This window comes from Phascolarctos cinereus, unplaced genomic scaffold (genome assembly GCF_003287225.1).
Source record: "Phascolarctos cinereus isolate Bilbo 61053 unplaced genomic scaffold, phaCin_HiC Scaffold_4;HRSCAF=312, whole genome shotgun sequence".
NCBI classification, from domain to species: Eukaryota; Metazoa; Chordata; class Mammalia; order Diprotodontia; family Phascolarctidae; genus Phascolarctos; species Phascolarctos cinereus.
Genome location: NW_027555847.1, coordinates 339,669,831 through 339,696,563, shown reverse-complemented (window position 1 = coordinate 339,696,563; position 26,733 = coordinate 339,669,831). Strand labels below are relative to the sequence as shown.

Sequence of the window (26,733 nt, the reverse complement as noted above, 5' to 3'; positions counted from 1 at the left end):
GACACCTTTTACAATCGAAAGCCTATGGACCCCTTCTTTTTCTAAAAAAAAAAATTCAGACTGGATGGAAATACTAAAATCTCAATTAAAAGTTAGTGAAAATAAAGATGTAAATTTTTTCCCATCCAAGTTCACAGACCCACTAAAATTTACCCATGGACCCCAGGTTAAGACCCCCTGCTTTAAACAAAGTGTGAATTTACAAGAGAAAGAATGTTTCAAAAGAGCCATTCCCCAATAAAGTGGTCAAAGGACATACACAGCCTGTTTTCAAAAGAAGAAATACAACCATCAACAAACATATAAAAGAACGATCCAAGTTACTAATGCAAATTAAAACAACTCTAAGGTTTCACTTCACACCTATCAGGTTGGCAAAATTTATAATACAAAATTATATTTCAGGAGAAAAACTAAGGACTCATTTGTACAGAATTGATAATTTAACCCATGGAATCAAATAAAATCTTCAAAGAAAAGAGTATAGAGAGAAAAAAGAAGAGAGTCTAGGTCTCAGGTTTGGGGGCTGTCCTCTGAAGGGGTAGAAAATGGATGATCAACTGATAAAGGAGACTGAGGAATGGTATAAAAAGAGGAAAGAGGAGCAACAGAGAGAGCAAGGTCACGCAAGCCAAGGGAAAGGGGAGTATTCTAGAAGAGGATGTTGTCAACACTTGTAATGGCTGAAGAGAGGTCAAGAAAGATGAGGATTGAGAAAAGGCCATTGGATTTAGCAATTAAAAATATCAATGGACACCTCTGAGAGATTTCCCTCCCTGCTAGAGGAGTGATTATATTTACACAGTATATACTTTATAATTATCTCTCAGTCACTAAGAGATCCAAATCTGTGAGATCAAGGCAGAGTCAGGTTCCACCCTTGCCTATAAAACATCTTGCACTTTGGATATCCATCAGAGGATACGTAAAGACTATGGATTCCACCAGCCTTTTTGTGCAAGGTGCTGGAGGCCCCATTTCTCTGGGCCCCAACATTTCTAGTTATCTTTTTCTTAGGCTGAAAGTAATATAGTTCTCTGCCTTATCTTGGGGAAAATACTACTGTATTAGAAGTTCTTTTAGGGCACAGACCATTTCTTATTCATATTTCTATCTCCCCCAGGACCTAGTGCATTGACATACACTTGGCACATTATTCGTTAAAGAAAAAATGAATGCGGCATATGGCAGTTGCAAAGGAAGCATCTATGAACCTAGAAGAATCATCACAAGGGTTAGCTGAGAGTCCCCATAGTGTAGTGACTACAGTACTAGATTTAAACTCTGGAAGTCCTGGGTTCAAGTCTCATCTCAGACATTTACTGGCTGTGTGATTCCAAATTCCAAATTTAACTTTTCCGAGACTGGGATTGGCAAAGATGACCCAGAAAAAGAAAATGACAAATGTTGAAGGGACTATAGGAAAATAGAAACATTTATGCCCTCATGGTGGAGCTATGAATTGGTATAGTCATTCTGGAAAACAGTTTGGAACTATGTTCTAAAAGTTGCTTTACAGGGGCAGCTAGGTGGCACAGTGGATAGAGCACTGGCCCTGAAGCCAGGAGGACCTGAGTTCAAATCTGGCCCCAGACCAAACACTTGACACTTACTAGCTGTGTGACCCTGGGCAAGTCACTTAACCCCAACTGCCTTAATAAAATAAAAATAAAAGTTGCTTTATTGCATACATCTTTTGACCCATTGATACTATTTGTAGCTCTAGACTCTAAAGAGATCAAAGAAAGAGAAAAAGGAATCACATGCAGGAAAATCTTTATAGTAGCCCTTTTTGGCAAAGAAATGGAAACTAAGCGGGTGCCCCTTAATTAAGGGAAAAGCTAAATAAATCATGGTACATCATGAACATATGAAATGCTATAAGATATAATGAAAGGGATGGTTTCAGAGAAACCCGGAAGACCGATATGAACTGATAAAAGTAAAGAAAGTAAAGTGAATAGAATCTGGAAAACAATTTGTACGATAACAATAATAATGTAAAGACAAACAACTTTGATAGACTTAAGAACTCTGATCACTGCAATAATCAACCATAATTACAGGGGACCAGTGATGAAACATGCTACCTACCTCCTGAAAGACATGGTAGACTCAGGGTGCAAAATTAGACATATTTTTAGATAAGGCCAATGTGGGGATTTGGTGTATTACAAGAATTTTAGTTTTCTTTTTCTACTTTTTTTCACTGGGGGCTTGGGATGGGTGGGAAGGTGGAGGGAGAGAAAATAAATTATTGTTACTTAAAAAATAATTTTTTTGAAGAATGAAAAAAGATATATCTAGAATCTCACTAGCAATTCTTATGGATCTGCTGTATCATGGAATATCTGATTAACATGAAAGGTCATATAAATTTCTGACACTGATAAATTAACATTAGATCAATGAAGTATCACGGTGAATTGAGCTATGATTGCTAGAAGTAGCAGAGAGCAGTAAATTTCCTAATATGTATACATGGGGTGGGGGTGGAGGGAGAGGAAGTATACTAGATGGCATCTGAAGTCTCTTCTAGGTGTATATATATCTATGATCTTTTCTATGAAATATTAAAAGTCAACCGAAAAGCCAAAATATTTTAAAGTTCCACAGTAATAGTTATGCAAATAAACAAAAGAATGGAATCTGACCAGAGATAAGTCCAATTTGAAGCCAGGAGGTGAATCCTTGGAGGTTGTCCTCCTTCCAAATCCAGCCCTGTTTTCACCTCATTATACAACTGGCTTAAGTTTGAGCTTCTGTGAAGATAAAGGAGACCATTCACCTCTCCCCTCTGGGATGGCCTTGAGAATGGTCAACAAGGAATCTAGGGAGAGTATTACATGGTCCTCTAAAAGTACTTGGTTCTATAAGTTTTTGGCTATTTAAAGCTGGATTGGTGCTCATGGCAATGTCCATGTGTTACCCCTACAGAAACCCAGTAGACCAAAAAGAACTGAAAAATAGGGCCACTTAATATGCAAGCTTCAAAGTGTTACTCAGTTCCAATTTTGGAAAAAAAACCCCACATCATTGGCAGTTAGCTTCCTCTACCTTATAACAGACCAATCAGGGTTGACCAAATGTACCTCTAATGCTTAGTACCTGGGTAACCTTGAGCAAGCCACTTAACTTAGTTGGGTCTAAGTTTTTATGGGAGAAGGAGAGAGGGAATAGGGACTAGGGGGCCTCAGAGGTCTTTCTAGCACTAGATATATGATGGTTCCTATAAAATATTAAAAGTCAACTGAAAAGCCAAAACATTTTAAAGAGTTCTCTAATATTAGTGACATAAATAAACAGAATAATGAAATCCATCACAAGTTATCTGGAGACACCATATCACAGTGGATAGAATGCTGGATTTGGAAGCATTAAGACCCAAGCTCAAATTCAAAACCTTGTATTCTTACTTGCTCTGTGGCCCTGGGCAAGTTAGCTAAACTCTCTGAGCCTCAGTTTCCTCATCTGTAAAATCAAGAAGTTGGACTGGATGATCTCTAAGGTTCCTTCCAACTCTAAACCTAGGATTCCATGACCCTTCCCACTACCAATGAGTTAGAAAGATAGAAGGCAGAGTCCTAATGGTTTCAAACAGCCAACCCATTTGCAGATGTCCATCTGCTCATGCACGGCCTAGTTTCTGCATATGGCCTACAACTCACAAGCAATGAATTTTATTTTATTTATTTTATTTTATTTTCCCTTTTGGCTAGGCAATGGGGTTAAGTGACTTGCCCAGGGTCACACAGCTAGTGAGTGTTATGTGTCTGAGGTCCAATTTGAACTCAGGTCCTCCTGAATCCAGGGCCGGTGCTCTATCCACTGTGCCATCTAGCTGCCCCACAAGCAATGAATTTTAAAGGTAAACTATATTTGCTGAAAGGAAGAATGAACTGAAGTAGAACTCAGCCCCTACTGTACCTCATCTGCTGATAAGCACTCTCAAAATTGAGAAGAACCAGTCAAAGTCAATGGATCTTTTTTCCATTCCAGCTGATACAATTAAAACACAAAGGATTTAATGATCTTATTACACTCTCTATTAACTTTGATTAAACTGATTCCTCTCCAAATTTAGGTTATTTAATTTCTTCATTAGTACAGCCAGGCTTTGAAAAGCTGTAGACTTATTTCCTGTAAGCTAGAATAACTCTTCAGTTTTAATTTGCAATGGAAAATAAATGCTGCATCATTTTTTTCAATGTAGTACTGTAAAGTGGCATATTAATAGAAGAAGAGACAGGAGTGGATACATGAACAATAACAGTAATGCAATTTCTATTTTATGGGAACGAAAAAGAGCCAGACATCATTAACCACAAAACCAGAACACTTCATTTTTAACTGCTCAAAACAATTGGAATAAGTCCAGCAAATTACAGTGGAAAAAAAATCAATTAATCTCGTCCTGTGCATGGAGGTGATTAGGGATGCTATGAATTGAAACCTTTTTTTGACTCATTTGTTACTTCTAATTAATGAGAGATTTCCCTTTTAAAAAGCTTGAATTTCATTTTTGTAGTCTGATCATTTTACTCATATTCACTGTGTAAGAATCATTCAGTTCTTTGGAATACAATTTTTTTAACACAAATTTTTAAGATTTTCTCATTTGTGCATGTAACATGTAATATAACTATAATAATTTATTTTAAGATGATATGTAGTTTGAGAAATTGCTAATTGATTTATTTTAAGGTAAGGGTTCTCTTAATATAACTTAATATGTTTGTTTACTTCATATAAGCATACTATTCATTAATTCAATAAGCATTTATTAAGTGCCTACTTACTATGTGCCAGCCAATGTACTAGGCGCTGGGGATACAAAGACATAAAACAATAAATAGTTGTACTCTCATGGAACTTTTGGGGGGTTACATTAAAAAAGTATTTATAAATAATTATCTTTATTGATTTCCAATGATTAAGGACAACTGACAAGTTCTGATAAAAGAAATGTACCAGGAAAAATCCCAAATTACAGTAAAAAAAGTAAAACTGGATTATAGAAAAGGATGGGAAAACTTAGATGAACTGATAAATGAAGTAAGCAGAACTAGGAAAACCATATACTCAAAGACTACAACAGTGTTGGAAAGAACAACAACAATTAAAACAACTGATGCTGTCTTCAGGGAAACTGTAATGCATAAGCTTAAACCCAAAGAAAAGACAGGAGAAGGTCCTTCTCCTGCATCCCCCTACTTCTCTGCAAAGATGGGTGTGGAACACTGAATGTAATAGAAAACTTTTTTTTGGTTGGTTTTGCCAAACTTTTTTTTTCTTTTAAAAAATTCTTTATTATAAGGGATGGCTCTCTGGGAGGGAGGAGGGGAAGGATAAAATGGGAAATATGGGTGATATAAAAATTTATATCAGTAGAGATAAATATTTATAAAACAAAGGAAAACTGTCTGAGGGAAGAAAGTTAAGGCCATGCTAAGTCCAGCCATAGTTTTACTAGAAAGTTAAATCCAAAGAGGGCTGGAGAGGAATCAGGAAAGTCTGAATCAGTAATGAAACCAAAGACAGGAAGTCAGTGTGGAATCTGGGCAAACGTATGAAAAAGGGGAGCATTAGGTAGTGTTGAGAAGATGGTTTATTGCATGTTGTTTCCCTGTTCCAGATGATGTTTTCTGTAGTAGTAGTAGTATGCTAATTGAACCCCATTCTTGCCCTTCAGCTTTGGATCAATACCATTCCTTCCCCTCAGGACAACTCCACAGAGTTCAAGGTCACGACTTGGTGGGATGACCTTGGTGGAAGGCTTCTACCAACTCCAGGGCCTGAAAGTTGCATGCGGGCTGCTATGTCCTCTCCTCAGGCTTATAATAAGTCTGTCCATGTTAGGGACTGGTGGTAGTGGAGTCAGTCTAGATTTAGGATCCTCAACCATGCATTCTTCTTAACCGTACTCCATTACTGGGCACAAGCAAGGATTCAGTAGATCTGGTTCGGGGTTGAGGTGAACCCATCACAGTGAAGACTGAAGGGAGGGATGTTGGGTAGGTGAGAGTGAGGACATAACCCAGCTGACCATGGGGCTAATCATCAGTGATGGAAAAGCTACCTGTCTTGTCTCAAGACTCAGTTCACATCCTACATCCTAGAGACCTTTCCCACTGTCTACCCTACCCCACCTTCCCTCAGAGACTAACTTCTGTTTACACTGAATATATCTTGTACGTACATGGTTATCTCCCTATAATGCCTGGCACATAGTAGGTGCTTAATAAATGTTGATTGGTTATTAGAAAGTGAGATCCTTGAGAGTAGGGACCATACTTTGTCTCTCTTTGTATCCATAGTGTCTGGCACAAAGAGCTTGATAAATACTTGTTCACTGACTGACTTTCTACCATCTTCCAGGAAAAGCTACTGGTCCCCAGGTTATAGAAATAGAGTCAGACCAGATTCCTTAGAGACTGTGGTGGTTGGCCTCCTTTTTGTGGACATTGGTCACCTGTAAGTATTATATAAATTGGTATGGGCAGCTTTCAGCTGAGTGAGTAAAGAGAAAAACTGGGGATGGAATTTATATAGTTCATATAAAAAGGTGTCCTTTGGAGGTTGAAAAGCAAACCACATTATCCTACTTATTTTTTAAATACAGTTTTATTTATTCTGCTAAATATTTCTCAATTACATTTAAAAATTTTTATCTTCATTTCTTAAAATTGAGCTCAAAAATGTCTCCCTCTCTCCCATCCCCACCCTATCCCTTGAGAAGGCAAGCAATATGAAATTGATTATACACGTGAAGTCATGCAAAACTATTTCCATACAGGCCATCAAACCACATTATTTTCATAGGATTCTATGGTAGGCAGAGAGTAGAGCATCTAAGAAGTGCAATTCATGCACTCTATATAGTCGGTGATAGGCCATGGAAAGGTGAACCTTGGCATCCCAGCCAACTGGTGTAGTAGAATAAGGATCAAGGGCGAGGAATACTAATTTCATGTGGTGATGGCTTTCCAGGCTGTGTGGTCAAGCAGAGCTCTAACTTCTCACTCTGCTTGACAAACAGTATTGAGGTTCTGGTGGGAAACCTAGAGGATCAGATGAATTCCTTCTACCAGCTCATTTACAGAAACTCCTGCAGTCTCTGGGGTGGCCAATGAGTAAATTCAGTCAGCTGGAGTAGGTGCCCCAGGGAAGAAGCTGATCATGCAATAGCACAGATGGGGATGACATCTCTGCTCAACAGTGCTAAAAGCATAGCCTAACCCAGGAGTATCAAACTCAAAGAGAAATACAGGCCCCTAATCCATACACACACACACACACAACACACATACATATGGATACCTGTGGGGCACAGATTGACTTAGTTTCAAAATGCAATGTTGTCTATATTTTATTACATTTTTGAGGCAGCTAGGTGGCTCAGTGGATAGAGTGTTGGGCCTGGAGTCAGGAAGACCTGAGTTCAAATCTAGCCTCAGACACTTACTTAGGTGACCATGGGCAAGTCACTTCATCCCATTTGCCTTAATACACTGGGGAAGGAAATGGCAAACCATTCCAATATCTCTACCAAGAAAACCCCATATATATCACAAAGAGTTGGCCACGACTAAACAACTGAACAACAATAAATTATTTTTTCATTTATTTTGTTAAATATTTCTCAATTACATTTTAACGTAGTTTTGGGGTGCCCTTGGAATGTTACCGGTCACATGTGTGATACCTCTGGTGCTGCACTTGGCTCAGTTACCCACTGCAGAATCTTGTTAAAATGTATTTTCATATCTACCCAACACATGCCTTCTTACATGAACAATGGGCTCCCATTCTCAGTTTTTCATCTCCACTCCCTAAATGTATCAAGGTCCCTCTGGTGAGTTTCCACCTGGGTGTATAATGCCATGTGGCTGGATAAGACATTCATCTATTCCATGCAGTGCTTTGAGTGATGCTGGGAGGAAAATGTAAGCCTGAGCTTCAGTTCACCCTGATCCTCATGCAATGGTTGCATCCTACAACACCACCCAGGGAGCCCACAGCTACCCTGGGGAGGATAGAGGGGAGCAGGCTCCAGCTGGGCTGAATACTTTTCAATATTCCCTAACTTAAATGCACAGGAATTCAGTCTCCTGGATCATCAATCAGAACCAAAATGAGCATTCAGGAATCATTTCAACTATCACCAGGCATGCATGGGGTTCCAAGGTACTGTAGAGACAGTTCTAACCCCAGGTTTGAACTTAGGTTCAAATGAGGCACTCTTGGGCCATTGGACACGGGAGTTTACTTTGTCTCAACACAGCAAGGATATACAGCAAGAATGTCTTAGTTTCTCTGGATGAAGACTCCCTTGTCTCCACCCGGAAATAGGGCTTGGTGATGCAGGCACCTGCCAAGTCTAAGATACACTGACTATATGGGGCTGGGACCTCTTAAGTTCCCAGATAGTTTCAAGGAAGCTGGAACTAATGAAGGATGGGGAGGGGGAGTCAGGGAAGCTAAGTCAGGAAAACACTGGTCCTTTCAAACACGGGCACTCAACCTCAGTTATGGTGAAGACAAATCCAAAAAATTGGTAGAGGTCCCCAAGTCTAACAAAACTGGGACTGACAGCACATAGTGGTAAGGAGGTTTAATTTTAAGAGTTAGGAGCAGGGGTAGCTGGGTGGTGGATAGAGCACCGGCCCTGAATTCAGGAAGACCTGAGTTCAAATCTGGCCTCAGACCAAACACTTGGCATTTACTACCTGTGTGACCCTGGGCAAGTCACTTAACCCCAATTGCCTAAAAAAGGAACAAATACAGAATTGGATGGGCTACGGGGATTGATCAGTCTTGGGGTTGGATAGGAAGAGGGTATTCTTGTGACTAGTCTGTGGATGTCTGGGTAGCAGGGCTGATCTGATGTGGCACCTTCTGGGTGGTACAGACACACACTTAGCTACTCATAGACAGGCTGGGCAAATGCTGGAGGGATCACTACACCTTTGAACTCCTCCGAGGGCAGGACTCTGTGCACATACTTCTGGATAGCATCAGTTAGGTTAGCAGCTGGGCTGCTTCATCACAGACAGACATGGCTAAACCCTTGAAAAACTGATCCATCAGGGCAGGGGAATCCTAGGCCAAGTCCTGCCTTAGGATCCAGAAGGAGCTGTTATAATCTGCCATGGTCCCTCGCTGCTTGAATAGCCTGTGATGGGTTTTTTTTTTAATGGAATTTGTGATTTCACTGATAGAAGGAACTCTCTCTACCAACGCAGGCTGGTACTGGCTTTACAATGGAGCCTTAGAGAACTGCCTGGGAGCACTCAGAAATTAAATGTGACCAGCGCATCATCACAGAGTGAGGATGTATCAGACACTGCACTTGAACTCAGGCCTTCCGGACTCTGGGGTTAGCTTTCTCTCCACCATTCCATGTTGTTGTTCATTTAGTCATGTTCAGCTCTTTGACTCTGTGAACCATGCTGTCCATGGGGTTTTCTTGGCAAACATAATTGAGTGGTTTGCTATTTCATTCTCCAGTGGCTTACAGTGAACAGAAGTGACTTGTCCAGAATGACACAGCTAGTAAGTGTGTGAGGTTGGATTTGAACTCAGGTCTTCCTGACTCCAGGCCCAGTGCTCTATCTACTGGGCTACCTAGCTGTCTCACCATACTGGCTATGAATAAAGGGTGGTAACTTCAGGCTAAAGTGGTTGTATGTGTGTCATAAATCTCCTGAAGTTCTGGGGAAAACATTCCATATTGTCCAAGAAGGAGCTATTTCCCATTAGGTAGCAGCTGGCCCAATGGACAGCACATCCTTGCCAGATAAGACAAAGGCTACTTTGCATTGGGCTGTGGGGAATGTCCACTGGGGGGTGCCCATGAATAATTTGCACAGAGCAGAAACCCCAGAAGATATTCTTCCTTTCTAGTGAAAGGATCCTGGGAGCAAGTGGTGCTGCCAGCAGGGAGGGCAGCTAACCCCATTAACTCCAGAACCACTTAGTCCTTCATTCAAGGCTGCCCCAAAATGTGGCTGGTGCTAGAGTGGTCTGCTCTGTGGCCACAGCCTCACTGGAGGACTGTGGTTGTCATGGGCGGAGGACAGAGTTTATCTGGGGTGGGGGTGTATGTGTGTGTGTGTGTGTGTGTGTATGGTGGGGGGGAGCTGGAAATAAAGTTATCAATCACTGGCACGGTGGGCCCCAACCTCTGAGGGCCTATGTATGCCAGGGATTAAGGGGAATTAACAGGGAAGAGCCCTCCCTGGACAGAGAGCCTGGATCAAATTCTAATCACAAAGAACAAACAGAGGTTATGCAGGGTCAACCCAGATTTCACTGGAATACCAAATGCAATGGGCAACAGGGGGCAAGAGGGATGTGTCTGTGCCAGTTCCCAAACTGGAGAGTTACCATGGAGACTGTTGAGGCCAATACATTTCCAAAGGGAGCAAGCAGTAGGCTTAGTGATAGGATGGCCTGTCCCCATGACTTTCCTGGCCAGACAGGTTTCTTTTATGGCTGAGCATGCTAGCCATTCCCACTCCTCATTTCTCTGCATTGGCATTCCTATAAGGCACAACTTTAACTGGTATTATTTTCTGAAGCTCAGCTTCAGAAAGATAGGGTGTTGGAGTAGAAAGGATGCTAAATTTGGAGTCAGAGGTTCTGCGTTCAATTCCCAGCTATATGCATTTACAAGGTATATGACCTTGGGCACATCACTACCCACCTCTGGGCCTCAGTTTCCTCATTTGTAAAATAATGGTGTTGGGATAACTCCAAGGTCCCATCTAGCTCTAATAAAGCCTTTTTTTTTTAAGGCAATTGGGGTTAAATGACTTGCCCAGGGTCACACAGCTAGTAAGTGTCAACTGTTTGGTCTGAGGCCGGATTTGAACACAGGTCCTCCTGACTTCAGAGCCGGTGCTCTATCCACTTCACCACCTAGCTGCCCCTAAAGAATAAAAGCTTTTTTTTGGGGGGGGGTGAGTCAATCAAAGTTAAGTGACCTGCCCAGGGTCACGCAGCTTGTAAGTGTCAAGTGTCTAAGGCCACATTTGAACTCAGGTCCTCCTGATTCCAAGGCCAGAGCTCTAGCCACTGCACCACCTAGCTGTCCCTCTAATAAAGCCTTTTAATAATAAAGTAAGAAAGGGAGTCTCTCACATACCTAAGAATGAAGACTACCAGAACGGGAATTAGGAGACATGAGCTCTAGACCTAATTCTGTGCTACTAACTCACAATGTAACCTTGGACAAGTTGTTTTATTCTTTTGGACACTATTTTTTTCATCTAAAAAATGAGAGGGATTGGATGAGATGAACTTTAGGGTCCCTTCCAACGTGAGCACTGTAGGATTCTATGTCTGGACTATTACTAGATACGTAGTCACAAAATAACAATATATTTCCAGGGGATAAGAAAGTTTTTGTAGTGGTGAGCCAACCCATCTGTATATGTTGTAGACACTAGTTCTGTCCCACCAAGCTTTGAGTTGTAGAATCCATGACTACTGAGGGGTGTTGAAGCATAATTGTTATACCACTTACCAAGTCAGCTGTCCAAGAAACTGGGTCTCAGTTGCTCTACCTGTAAAAGGAAGTAGATGACCTCTGAGGGTCCTACTAGCTCAAAATCTATGAATACTTTTCTATGAATTCTGAGGCAAATGGTGGGTTTGTTATAGTTTCAGCTATAATAACCAATGAAACCATAACTAGAGGAAAAATTGACAGTGACTTAGCATTGCTGAATCTTAACTCCTTTCATAATTACAGTGAACAACACCCTCAGTTAGCAACTGATTGCTCACCAGTTCTTTCATGGGTGCCGTTTTTGTTTCACTAGTGAGTGAGGCTGGGCAGGTAACAGGTGTTTAATAGATATTTTTTAACTAATTTAAGTTAAAATGTTCTGGGCATCTTCACCACCACCACCATTACTATAGAACTGACTCTACCATTTCTTTCATTGCCAAAATGTTATCTAGCTAACATAGGGTGCCTGCAGCAAACATTGTAAAAGGGATGACTTTAAAAAGGGATAAAGTTAAAAGTGGGTGGCAACTACAGCATTATTTGACACAGGCCACATAACCACAGACATCAGGAAAAGATTAGCATTTCCATCTGCTGGCAAAAAGGAGACAGGGGAACAAAAGAGGAGAATGGGAAGGGAGGGAAGAGGAAAAGACTAATTACCCATCAGCAACACAATAGTTAAAAGAAATACACTTTGCTGAGAAATACACTGCATATTTTCAAACACAGAAGCTATATTACATATATATATATATATATATATATATAAATTAAAATTAAACTCAAATATCTTCTTTGTTAACATGTTTTATGGCTTATATCTCTTAATATTCTTTGTGCCTCATCTACCAATAATTCTTTTCTCCTACCACTTTAAAGTTTTAGGGGCTTTCTATAGGAAACAGTTTCATAATTTTCCTCAAATGTCATTTGAACTGTTAGACATCACTATTATCTATTCCCATTATTAACACCTTACTCTTAGGGCCAAAAATATGTTAAGTGCTGGAAAGGACCTTATACAACATCAGAGTTGGGAGGCAATCACAACCCTCTACTTCCTACTATTCTACTAAAAAGTGTCCTCTGAGAAGTTACCAATGCATGACTTCTTCATTTCTTAATCCCATGATCTATTCTTTCTCTCTGGTCTTTTTGTGGTTTTTCACATTGTTAAGCACACCCCCACCCCCTGGTTACTCTTCCACGACCCTGTTTTCTCTCTCTTTTTTATCTTTTTTCCCCACCTACATGAATGCGACTATCTTTTCAGTCTCTTTTGCTGGATCACCATCCATGTCTTACACTCTACTCCTCTAAGCATGGATATCCCCCAAGGTTCAGTCCTGGACCCTCTTCCTTTCTCTCTATACTCTCTGCCTTAGCAACTTTATCTGCTCCCCCTGGTCTTTTTATCTCCTTTATGCATACAACTCTCAAATTTTTGTTTCTAGCTCTAATCTCTCATCATCCAGTTTATCCCAAAGAGAGGATTAAGGGAGGGGGAGGGTAGAAGAGGCTAGGAGAAGATGAAAGAGAAAAGAGGGAGAGAAAAAGGGGAAAGAGAGAAAGAAGGAAAAAGGAAAGAGTCTAGGAGATAGAAAAGGAGAGAGGAGGGAAAGAGAGAAGAGGCTAGGAGAAGATGAAAGGGAGAAGAGAGAGAAAGAAGGAAAGGGGAAAGGGGATAAGAAGAAAGAAAAGGCAAGAAAAGGAGAAGGCAAAAAAAACTAGGGGAAGGGGGATAAAAGGGGAAGAGATAAGAAGGGAAGTAGGTAAATGAGAAGATGACAGAAGAATGTATGGAGGAAGGAAATTTTAAAATAGGCATGAACTTATTAACAGAAAATTAATAAAGTTAACAGAGCTGTGAATGTGAAGACAGTAGGAAAAAAATGCATTGCTAGTACATGTTTCTTTACATCAGGTTCCAAGTATCACCTGCAGCCATCAGAGAGCAAAGGGGAGAGAGAGAAAGAGAGAGAGAGAGAGAGAGAGAGAGAGAGAGAGAGAGAGAGAGAGAGAGAGAGAGTGTGTGTGTGTGTGTGCGCGCACACATAAGCCTGATATTTAGCAAATGCTTGTTGATTGACAGACTGTGAGAAGACTGGGGAGAGGGGTGCAGAGCAGAACCTGGTACATCAGATGATTGTAATCTGGAAGGCCTCTGATCTGATGGGACTTGCTAACATTCATAACATTTTCAGGTTCACAAACCACAATGGAATGAAAGGAGGAAACAAGTAATTTCGGTAGTTCGTGGATAATTTGTACCCCAGCCCTGCTTCCTGGTTGAACTTTGAAGGGCTTAAGAACACATAGTAGGGCAGGCAGGAAAGGAGGAAGAGGGCAGAAGGGCTGCCAATGACAAGGAACATTAAGATCCTTAAAGTATGTGTGTGCTAGATACTGCTAACTCTACCAGGGTTGACCCCAGCCCCTGTCTCTTTTCTCTGCTGGGGAAGGAAAAAGAAGAGAAATTTCAAGACTAATACTGGAACAGGGAGAAAAAAGGTCAATGAGGATCATGGGAATGGGGGAGGGCCGTCAGAGATTAACCAATTTGCTTCCTCTGCAGCATCAGCTCCTTCTATACGTCAGGCTCAGCCTGGCTGACTGCCTAATTAAGTCTTTCCTATACTACATTCTTTCAGCCTGTATTCAGTGATTATGAGTATTGTGACAGGTTCAATTTATATCTCTTAACTGTTTTTCCTTTGCTACCACACCACCATCCATAAACCTCTTAATTAGAAACTGGCCTCTAGTGTCCTGTGTTCCTCATATACAACACTCTGATGTCCCCTTTCTGTGTCTTTGCCCAGGCTCTCCCTCAGGGCTGGGAAGGTACTCCTTCCTCATTTCCCTTTCTTAGAATCTCTTCCTACAAGTATTGTCTTCTACGTAAAGTCTTTCTTCCCCCTACAGATGCCAGTGTCTTTCTCTCAACATCTACCTCATATATGTTATGTGTATGCTCACATATGTATGTGCAGAACATAAGCACCTTGGGAGACAAGAACTGTTTCATTTTTGTCTCTGTATTCCCAGAACCTAGCATGGTACCCGACACATGGTAGGTGTTTGACAAATGTCCGTAGACTGAATGACATTTGTGATATCACACAACCTCATCGTCAGGATCTCATCATGTAACTGTTTTTGGCAGTGATTATTATTTTTTTCTAATGAGGCAATAGGTCATTACATTTCCATTCACCCCAATAAAATATTATGACTCAACAATTAAGTTGTACTTGATACAAGACGTGCACCTTGTGTTATATAGAAACTCATAGCATAGCGGGTGAGTGACAAGAACATGAGATAATGATAACAACAGCAATATGATGCCTACTATGTGCTTAGTGTTTTGCAAATATTATCTCATTTGATCCTCACAAAAACCCTAGGAGGCAGATGAAAATTGAGTTAAATAAAGGTTAACTGAATTGCCCAGGGTCACACAGCTAGGAAATGTCTGACGCCGGATTTGAACTCAGGTCCTCCTGACTTGAGGCCTAGCACTCTATCCCCTGTGCCACCAGCTGCTTCTAAATAAGAGCTCAAATTCCCTTAGTGTCAGTCTTCTAGTTCCCATTTGACCCCATGGCCACTTGAAGAAGACACACAAGTGTACCCAGAGCAACCCTGCTTCTCATCAAAGAACTGTCCCAAAGAAGTCTTCCTCGAAAAAGGTAGACATCAATGATCTACTCTTCTCTACAGCATCCAAACAGCATCTGCACTGCACAAATATACATGATTACATGCTGTTCTGTCCTCTACTTCCCTCAGTAAATCATTTCCTACTGATCCTGTACATAAGTTGTTTGTACATATTTGTTTGTCTCCCTCATTAGACTGTGAGCTCCTCAAGGGCAAAAACTGTCTTCGGTCTCTCTTTGTGTCCCCAGTGTTTTAGCACAGTGTCTGGCCCATAGCAGAGGCTTAAAAAATGCTTACTGACTGACTGTTTTCTAATTATTTCAAGCATGTCAGTCTTTTCTTTCTGATTGTGGTTTGTCCTTTGTTCTCAAAGAGGACCATGACATCTCGAAGTTGATGCCATGACTTGCAAGTGAATTGGATTTAAGTGTTTAAGGGTTGCGCAAAGTCACCAGCCTCACTCTCTCCCCCACAGCCATCAGGGCCCAGAGGCCAGATACATATCAGGATGACTGGAGATGGCGCTGGATGCAGGGGAAGACTTTGGCCTTTTGTGCAAATAAGGGTAGGGCCATATGCTTCAGAACTGGAGATGTTTAGCCTAGACAGAACTGGAGATGTTTAGCCTAGACAGACATACTGGAGACAGGACAGATGTCTTAAGGGATCTGGAGGGCTTTCACGTGGAAGAGAGAAATAAGGCTTGTTCCGCTGACAGAACTAGGAAGTGGAAATTTCAGGGGGGTAGACTTAGGTTTAACATCAGGAAAAACTTCCTAACAACTAGAGTCACTCAAAAGCAGAATGAGTTGTGTTGGGAGGCAAAGGCTGTCCTTCAACACTACAGGATTACCATTTGTCAGGTATACTACAGAAGGAATTCTTGCCTGGGATCCATCCCAAATTTGGGATTCTGTGATCCTAATAATAACAAGAATGATAGACTCATATTTCTACAGTACTTTACAATTTAGGAAGTGTTTTTCTCATGGAAATCTGGTAACATTTAGAAAAATCCAAAAAGGCTAATGGGCTGTCTTTTGAGGTAATGAGTTCACCATCAGTAGAAGTATTCAACCAATAGCTAAAGGACCATTTGTAAGGGATATGGTATACTTCAGGCAGGCATTGGCCTAAATGAATTCACCTGATTACTCTCTATGCCTCAGTTTTCTCACCTATAAAATGAGGGGTTTGGAGAAGAAGGGTTCTAAGGTCCCTTCCAATTATAAATTTAAAAGCTTATGATGCTGTAAACTCTAAGAGGCCTTTCAACTCTTGAGCATTTATACCTCTTGTATTGAGGCAGCTGGCAGTTCAGTGAGCAGAGCACTAGGCCTGGGGTCAAGAAAACCTGAGTTCAAATTCAGCCCTTAGACATTTTCAGGGCAAGTCCCTTAACCTCTGTCTGCCCCCCACCCCTGCCCAGTTTCCTCATCTATAAAATGAGGAATAGCACCTACCCCTAAGTTGTGAGAATCAAATGAAGTAATATTTGTAAAGTCTTTTGCAAACCTTAAAGAGCTGTATAAATACAAGGTATTTGTACATCCCCCACCCCCACCCCCCACTCCAGCCAGTACTGCAAAATGACAAGCATAGTAGGTGTGGAATAAATCCTTGCTGATGAGATTATGGCTCAGGTACCTTCTGAAGTCTATAAATAGCCTAGGGGGCCCCCTTACTCGCTTTGTGACCCTGGAAAATCTCTTAACCCTGTTTGCCTCAGTTTCCTTAACTGTGAAATGAGCAGGAGAAGGAAATGGCAAACCACTCGTATCTCTGCCAAGAAAACTCCAGATGAGATCACGAAGAGCCAGACAACTGAAAACCTATACAAAGGGGTCCATTTCTCCTACTTACCTCCACCTTGCATATTCCCAGAGCTGGTAAGACCTTCTGGAAGAGTCTAGACATATGTGACCTGGGACGCCTAACAGCAGGCAACGAAAACCCATCTTAGTTATTATTATTCTTATGACTGGCATGGAGGAATGTCTTCTGACAGGTCCTATGCATTCACCTAGCTCTCTTAGATACTTATAGGGTAGTGTGGTGAGAAATGCATTGGACCTGGGACTTGCAGATGGATGACATGGGTTCAGGTCACGGTTCCACCATCACTTACTAGCTGGGTAACACTGAGCAGGTCACTTAACCCCTGTGAGACTCATATCTTTCATTTGTAAAGTGGAGGTGACCATCCTTGTACAATCTAGCTTGAAGAGCTATTTGTTATAAAGATTGAATGGGATGATGGATGGGAAATTGCTTTGTAAATTGCAAGGTGCTCTATAAAGTATGTTTGTTTGTTTTTATTGCATTTGAAGCACTGAGGAGAGCAAGGACAGGGAACTGTGGCCACTAGAGTGAAGCCAAACCCACCAAGGCTGTGCTTCCATCCTGAGCGGCTGCTACCACATTAATCTCGTCATATAATGTGGTTTGTATTTCAAAACTCATTTCTCTCCATGAGAGCTGGAAGAGCAGAACTGATACTTCCTCCTCTCAGTCTCACACTTGGTGCCCCTGCCAGCCATATGACCTGCTCCCTAAATACATCGCCAACAAAGGCAATGTGGAAGCCAAAGACAAACTGGATTCTGCCACCTCAGCCTGAGCAGAGGCCACTCTGAGGTCAAAGGTGGGCATGTGGGGAAGTTCTATTATTTCCATTCAAGTTCTCGTTCACTCAAATAGCATCTGATTTACATCTTTCCAACTACTGTTTATTCAACTCACAGCCAACAGTGAGGATATTTCAGAACTGAAAAGTGAACACACATCAAAAAGGAAAATATGTTTCCCCCCCCTAAATTTCAGCGTAGTTATATATTTTTAATCACATAATCACTCATGTTTATATAGCCTAAGATCTCCAAAGTGCTTTCTTTTCTCACAAGAACCCTGCAGAGTGGGCAGAACAAGCATTATTAACCACGTTTTACCAGTCATTTCAGTTGTGCCTGATTCTTCATTGACTCCCTTTGGGGTTTTCTTTTTTTGTTTTTTGTTTTTCTTTTTTTGCTAGGCAATGGGGTTAAATGACTTGCCCAGGGTCACGCAGCTAGTAAATATCAAGTGTCTGAGGCCAGATTTAAACACAGGTCCTCCTGACTCCAGGGCTGGTGCTCTATCCACTGTGTCACCTGGCTGCCCCTTTATTTGGGGTTTTCTTGGCAAAGATATTGCAATGGTTTGCCATTTCCTTTTCTACCTCATTTTATACATGAGGAAACTGAGGCCAACAGAGTTAAGGGTCACACAGCCAGTGTCTGAGGCTAGATTTGAACTCAGCAGGAGGAGTCTTCCTGACTCCAGAACCAGTGCTCTATGCACTATGACACCTAGCAGCCCTACAGATGAAGAAATTGACAAATAAATAAATAACATGACTTATTCATAGTCACAGAGCTAGGACTTGTCAGAGCCAGGATTCAAACCTGGGCCTCATGATTCCTGGTCCAGAAGCCTTTCTCCTAAACCACAATGCTTCTCTACATGTGCTATAAATCTTTCAGAATGTCTCGGTACACAAGAATGCCCAACAATAAAATCTCATGTAAGCATAACCTGTCAGGTTACACAGGTTCCCAATGTGGCTGGAAAATCAACCAAATCTTTTTTTTCCCCCTTTTAATCCATTCCTCTTAGAATCACAGAATCTTAGAACTAGAAAGGACCTCAGAAACCATCTAGTAGTCCAAACTCTACCTTTTACCCTGTGCAATGAGTAAAACACTAGAGCTCTGTACAGAAAGACCTGAGTTCAAATCCAGCCTCAGACACTTACTGTGTGTGACCCTGGACAAGTCACTTAACCTCTACATGTCTCAATTTCCCCATCAGCAAAATGAGGATAATAATAACATCTACTTCCCAGAGGTGTTTGTGAGGATGAAGTGAGATAATATTTGTAAAGCACTTTGTAATCCCTAAAAGAGCTATATAAATTCTAACTACTATAATAATCTACAACATAAATCATGTAACATTATAATTGGTATAGCAGCTGGAATGATAATGATGATGGTGATGATGGTGATGATGATGATGAAAAAAACATGGCTCAGGGAGGTAAACGGATTTCCCCAAGGGAAATTGGTTTAAATTAGGTAATAAACCTTCTGGCTGTGAACTATATCTCAACCATGACACATGCTCTCTCCCATACTGTGCTTAACCTTCCACATATGTTAATAAAACAACAAGTGCCAGGCCACCTGCCTTCCTATTGCACTAGAAGCCACTAAAACCTCTTTTTAACCATTTGGTGCCACGTGAGGGCCCCTGGAAGTCTTCTGGTTTTAAGATCATCGTCACTACAGCTGGCAAAGAGGTTACACCTACTCAGTTCTAAAAGCACTGGAAGGAGACAAAGGCTGAGCCCTCCTGGCACAGCCCAGCTCACCCAGCTTCCATCAGAGTGAAGTCACATCAGAATCAGGATACTTACCGCATGTTGTGTAAATGCAGAAACATCCTGTGTGTCATTGCCAGAGTCTAGCCTAATGAGCCTCCCAAGTTGGGGGAACTTAGAACTGTGAAAGTGACCGTTCGGTTTCCCGCACTGTCCTCATCATTGGTCACAGCTTTCAGGGCGTGAGATGTAATGGGCTTTGTGGAGCCTAAGAGACAAACCAACATATAAATGTAGAATCAGTAATGCCCATCATAATGTAGTGCTCCCTCTAAAAGGCTCATACTGAATGATCTCATTCTTTCTTTTATCCTTTCTGTGGCTTAGCAGCAGGCAAAGTATTCTCTTGGCTCTCTTCGGAAGCCATCTCTACCCCAATATTCTAGGAGCTGTGATTTCATCAGCATCCATCAATGCAGATCACTACCCTCGGTACCTTACTTAGTAAATGGTATTCATGAGTGGCTAGGACCAGAAAAAAAAGTCACCACTATGTGGTCAAACTCTAAGTCTAGAGAGATTTGAGATTCTCCAAATATATCTTTAGGCCCTCTCTAGTTTGGTAGGGCCTGACAGAGCTTGGGCTCTGCTGGCACAGCCTTCAACAACCCAAGGTCATGGGTTGTTGTTTTGTTTTGTTATTACGCTAACATTTATATAGCACCTACTATGTGTCAGGCACTGTGCTAAGTGCTTTAGTAATATTATCTTATTTGATCTTTATAACAAACCTAAGAGGTAGATGCCATTATGATCCCCATTTTGTAATTGAGGAAACAGAGGCAAACAGAGGTTAAGTGACTTGCCCAAGGTCACACATGTAGTAAGTTTCTGAGGCCAGATGTGAACTCAGGTGTTCCTGACTCCATGTCCAAGGCTCCATCCACTGAACCACTTAGCTGATTCCTAAATGGATTCCAAAAAATGGCATCTAGAACATTGCAGGATGGCCAGGCTCTAAGGGGAATTCATATCTTTCAACAGACAGCCCAAGATTTTAGGCACTTTCTTCCTTTGTAGGAGTAATACCTTTTGTGGGATTTGTGCACACAGTGGGTGCTCTGTAAATACTTGCTGAGTAATCTTAATGCCATAAACAAAGCTTTTAAATGACAGCCTCAGTTCATCTATTTCATTAAAGCCACTTTAATTCAAGGGAGTAGGTGTTTCCCACTGTGTTGAGATGGCCAGACTTACTACTTAAATCTAATCACAAATCTAAGAGCCCAAAACAGCTATTACGCTACAGGCCAAGTAAGGCTCTGGGGCTGGAGCCTTCTAAACATTTGAAAGTATTTTCTCTCAGTCCTCCATTTAAAAATGCTTTGGCCTCTGAGATGGGGAGTTTAATCCTGGGGATAGAGGTGGGACTATCGCAGGCTTAGGAATAGCCCAGCTCTATGCTGGTTAAAACCTTTACACATCACATTTCCTATTACAAACTGCCTCCTAGACTCTCTTGCCTCTGTAAACCCTTGAAACCACTGCCATCTGCAGGTCTTCAGAACTGATGGTGACAGGAATGAGAAGAGGGTGCCTCGAGGAGGCAGGGGGCAAGGTGGGATCACGTGGCTCTGTGCTCCTAGCCAAGTTTCACAAAGTCAAAACCAGGTCTGAATTCTACCCTTCCTAGACATCAACCAATGTCATTATTTCAGCCCCAAGATTTATGCAGGAGGAGGGGCATCAACCTTCCCACTTCTCCTTTTCCCCCTTTGTCTCCTTATCACACTAATTGTTACCACAATCACCAGGTCAGGACAATTGATCTGTAGGGCAGGGAAGGCAGCAGCTGTTACCAATAACGTTGAAGAGGGTAACAGCCTCTCCCCATCCCCCACCCCCAGGCTGACTGTAGCAACCTACCAAAGCAGAACTCCCTCCCCCCACCCCCCACTCCCATGTTTTTTGGCCAGGGTTTCCAAACTGGCTCCTAAGCTGCGGAGCTGACCTAGGCATATGCTGCATGTTTCGTTAGGGTGTCCCCTCAGGGAATTATTTTAATTGAATACTTAATCATTTTATTCATCAAGCTAAAGAAAATAAAACAAAGCTGATTTTTATTAAAAAAAATTAACTGTACTTAAAACATAAAATTTTAAAATTCAGGATAATCTTTTCAGCCTTTTTTTTTAAATAAAAAGAAATCTTTCCGTTTCTTGTTCTCCCCTCTTATCCCCCTCCCATTCAACTGAAGGAAGGAAGCAAATATTTATTAAGCACCTACTATGTGCCAGGTACTGGCTAAGCACTTTACAAATATCATCCCATTTGATTCTCACAAATAGCCCTGGGAGGTAGGTGCTATTATCATCCTCCTTTTACAGATTAGCAATCTGAGGCAAACAGAGGTTAAATGACTTGCCCAGGGTCACATAGCTTATAAGTGTCTGAGGTTGAATTAGAGTTCAGGTCTTCCTGACTGACTCCAGGCCCAGTGCTCTATCTCCTGAGCCACCTATCAGGGGTGGGGAACCTGCAGCCTGGAGGCTACATGAGGCCCTCCAAGTCCTCAAGTGCGGCCCTTTGACTGAATCCAAACTTTACAAACTAGCTGCATTGAGGTCCATCCTTTTGAAATTTAAAATTTAAACTTTGTTTTTGCCTTTCTTATCTGTACCAACCAGAGCACCAGGGTAGTGTGCAATAGGTAGAATCAAAGGAAAATGGCCAGAGAAATCAAAAGGGGGAGAGAAGAGGGGATGTCAAGTCGAATTTTTCTTTTTCCTGTCCTGCCTGCAGCAGGCTACAGTGAGGAGGATGTCTCCAGGGCAGAAGGTACAAAAAGAAGTAGATCAGATCCCAGGGCCTGATGCCAACAGGATCTGGACTCTGACAAACAGAAGCAGCACCAAGAGCAGGCAATACCTCTTCTGGAAGACAGTCTTAGCACGTCCATATTGTGGGGTGACCCTATCACTAGAAGTACCTATTTCTTTTGTCCTTCCTTAAAACCTAAAAACCATTTTGGGTAAATAAGTGTGAAATGAACCAAGAAAAGAGGAGAGGCAGTGACTATAGGAGACTATAGGAGTCTCTAGAACCTGGTAAAGTCACTCCAGAAGGTTCCCATCATAGCTAGAGGGCAGATCTTCCTGATTCTAGGCCCAGGGTTCTATCCACCTAGCTGATTCCTAAACAGATATCAAATGGCATCTAGAACACTGCAGGATGGCCAGGCTGTAAGGAGAATTCACATCTCTCAACAGACTGAGATTTTAGCCCCTTTCTTCCCTTACAGGAGTAATACCTTTTGTGGGAGCTGTGCATATAGTAGGTGCTCTGCAGACACTTGCTGATTGATTGCTTTTAATGCCATACCTCAAACACACTCCTCTGAGTACTGAGTACAGTAACAGCAGGGTGAGTGAGACCTCTATAGTGAAGCTCTATCCTAGATGAGGGGTTCTTAATATTTTTTGTGTGTATGTGATAGATCTCTTGGGCAGTTAGGTATAGACTTTGGACCTCTTCTCAACAAAATGTTTTTAAATTACTGAAGGAAATTCCAAATTTTTTTAAAGATTAGAGGAAATAAGGATGTAATTTTTTCCCATTCAAATTCACAGTTCTCCTGAAATCCAAGGGGTCAGTGGATCCCAGGTTAAGAGCCCCTTTTTCAGAGAATCTGGATACTTGAGTGGCTTTTGCTATGTCTGTGTGTGTACTTCTGTGTTTTGTGTGTGTCCATGTAAAGAGCTATATTACAAGCTGCCAGAATTCTTAAAATACAGAATTCAGCAAATGTTGGAGAGAGAAGATAATATATCCTAAAACCAGTGGCTGCCAAAATCCTTCCAAACCCTGTCTTAGGGTGTCTATGCCGGAGGTCACAGAATTGTGACACTCTGAAGGAGGAGGTCCTGACACAGAGGCAGTCGGGGATAGCGCACAGAGCACTGGGCTCAGAATCAGACCTTGGGTCAAATCCACATTAGCTATGTGACTCTGGACAACCCACTTCACAAGTTCACAGCCCAAGTCTCCCAATCTGTAAGATGGGGATGATAATAGCACCTATTTCACAGGGTTCTAGGGAGGAACAAATAAGAATGTAAAATGCTTTGCAAACCTCAAAGCTCTATAGAAACATTAGCTATTAACCTCCATATTGGTTCTTCATCCCTTACTCCTTTGTAACATTCACTTCTCTCCCCTTCTTGCCTCCTAATTGTTAGAACCTAAGCCCACATTAGGGGTCAGAACTACTTCTTAACCTAAGCTTGTCTCCATGCCAGGTGGATGAATGGTCTATCTGAGGACCCTTTTCTGTCAGGTAAGACACTCAGAAGAAGCAAAGCATAGAGCCAATGGCCAGGAAGGTCTCCATTCCACACCCACACCTGCCACATGCTGGCTGGGTTATCCTAAGCAATGCTCTTATTCTACCTTTTGTCTTTGGTACAACGAGTCTACCTGGGCATGTTCAGTCAACAGGAACAATTCCTTCCAGGACCTTTTAGTTATACCACTTTCTTTCTTGGGGATCTTTTCAAAGTGCCTATTGACCTATATAATATTATTGATAATAATATAATAATTGAATACATAATATTGTCATTGATTACCAGCTATAGTTCTCATCTCAAGGAACTTGCATTCTAAAATGGGCAAACAAAACGAAAGTAAAGAGCGTGGTTTAATGGAAAAAATGTTGGATCTGGAGTTGGAGATCTGGGTTCAAATGCTGACTTTGACACTTTTTAGCTGTGTGACCCTGGGCAAATCATTTCAATTCTCTGGGACTCAATTTTCTCATCTGTAAAATGAGAGAGATTGGATGAAATGACCTTTAAAGTCCCTACCAGCTCTAAATCTATTATCTTACTTTATTAGATAGTGAATTAACTATTTTATCTTGCCTTGTACAAGGCAATCTAGCAGACTGATTATTTTTTCCTATAAAAACTCAAGTTTCAATCTATACTTACCAAAAAAGTATTCTTCCTTATGCACCAAAGGAAAAAAAAATATAACACCATCTGGGTCAGCTGAGGTGGAACACAACATTCTCTGATCCATTACTCTGCTTCTACAGCCCAATGTGAACAGCCACTGAGAGATTCCTTTTCTGGGAAGGTAACCTCTATCTATCAGTTGTGGCTTTAAATAGCAATATGGAGAAATAACCATAGACCATGAGGATCAGGGCCCATAGGTGCTAGCGTGCAAAAGACTACTATGCCACCACACCTAGTGTTTAAACCAATTCTCAGTTTAGGAGAAGTGTTGTTGTTGTTAAAAGTGCTTTAAAAAAAAACCCTCCCAAAACCCCCCCCAAAAAAAACTTAAAAGGTCTGCTTATATTAATTAGTATATGGTAATGTATAAAAGTTTGAATGAATTTTGGTGTTGTCTTTATAATTTGGTGTGAGTTTCTCATTTAAATTAAAGGAGGAATAATTTCTTCCTCTCATATGGTCAGGAAAGACTCTGCAGAAAAAATGTGATTTCAAGAGGAAGGACTCTTAATAAGTCAGAGAAGGAAAGGACATTCAGATACAGGGCATGGTAGATGTTTTAGGCTGTATGCAGAAACCATGAAATACCTGAGGGCTTCAGGATAATCAGTGGTGAGGTAAGAATTTCGGTCATTTTTTTTTCTTTTTTGTGTCTATTTTTATGAATGAGTAATAGAAATCCAAAAGGCTTGTCTCTCTAATTATAGTGGCCGTGTACCTTTCTCTTTAAACATACTACTGTCTTAATGAATGAAACAGAATCTAAAAATGTGGCCACAACACAATGAAGAATCTAAATTAATCTGAACAGGTCTTTGCCTATCTGTGACCTTAAGCAAAAAAACATAATCTTTTTGGGACTCAATCTCTCCATCTGCAAAATGGGAGATGGGACTATAAAGGAAGCAGCATGGTGGAAAGTGCTGACTCTTGAATCAGAGGACCTGGTTCAAATCCTGCTTAAGCCATCGAATAACTATAAATTTGGGCAAAGTCTTTTGATCTCCTTGGGCCTCAGTTTCCTCAAACATAAAACCCCAGGGTTGGACAAGGTTCTACCTTCAGAGCTACAATCTTAATGACTAAGTTATTTCAAAAGTCTCTTCTTTAGTTGAAGAATCTTTCAGAACACAATTTTTTTTTTTACTGCCAGATTTTCTAAGTTTATCACTTTTAGGTCATCAGTGCAGAGATACCTCACCACTCTGAAGTAGTTTTTAATAAAATGATACCCTAATGGCCTGAAAAATGAGTCATTATTATTTTTTAAAATGAAACCAGCTTTTCTTCTTGATACATTGTTTCTGTCTATGGCACCACAATTTCCTTGGTCACTCACCCAGGCTAATAACCTTGGATTCCTCTCTGATTCCTCTTTCTTCACCTCCCATCCCCACCCATTTTAATTAGTAACCAAGGCTTGTTGATTATATCTCTGCACATTCCTCCCATCTGTTCCCTCCCTATTCATCCCCACAGCCACTGCCCTAGTTCACAGTTAGAATCCCACCTCCCTGGCCTTCACCTTGGCTATTAAAATAGCCTCTGATACTCTGTCCCCTCCTCCAGTCTCTTAGTTCTAACTCATCTGGCAAAACAACTGACAAATTAAGTTTTCTAATGCACAGCTCGGATCACACCATTATCCTAGTCCAACTTTTAATAGCTCTACATTAATGACTGACTGAATAATGTACAGACTCCTTGGTCAAATCAATAAACATTTATTAAGCCTCTACTTTGTGTAAGGCACTGTGCTAAGCAGTGGGGGATACAAAGAAGGGTGAAAAAAAAAAGGTTCCCACAGTCTAATGGGGGGAGAAAATGTGCAAACAGCTGTGTACAACCATACAGGATATATTGGAAATAATCTTAGAAGTAAGGCCTCAGTGAGAAGGATTGGGAATGCTGCAGAAGGAGGGACTCTAGCTGAGACTGGACGAAACAAGAGGCAGAGTTGAGGAGGAAGAGCATTCCAGGAATAGGGAATGGCCAATGAAATGGCACAAAGCCTGGACATAGCACGGCCTATGTAATGAACCGCAGGAAGGCCAATGTCACCAGATCAACATGGAGAGAAGTAAGATGTGAGAAGACTAGAAATGTAAGAAGGGGCCAAGCTATGAAGGGTCTGAACACCTCTGCCTGGTATTCAAAGCCCTCCA

The 26,733-nt window shown here is 41.3% G+C and overlaps 1 protein-coding gene across 1 annotated transcript in view; it reads right to left on the bottom strand.

Moving 5' to 3' along the window:
- LOC110215539 (chondroitin sulfate proteoglycan 4-like) overlaps positions 1-26,733 on the bottom strand; it is an 85,207-nt gene that overhangs the window by 8,493 nt on the left and 49,981 nt on the right. Inside the window, 2 exon segments of the mRNA XM_020997126.2 lie at positions 19,644-19,714; positions 19,717-19,815. Coding sequence (XP_020852785.2) covers positions 19,644-19,714; positions 19,717-19,815 — 170 coding nt within the window.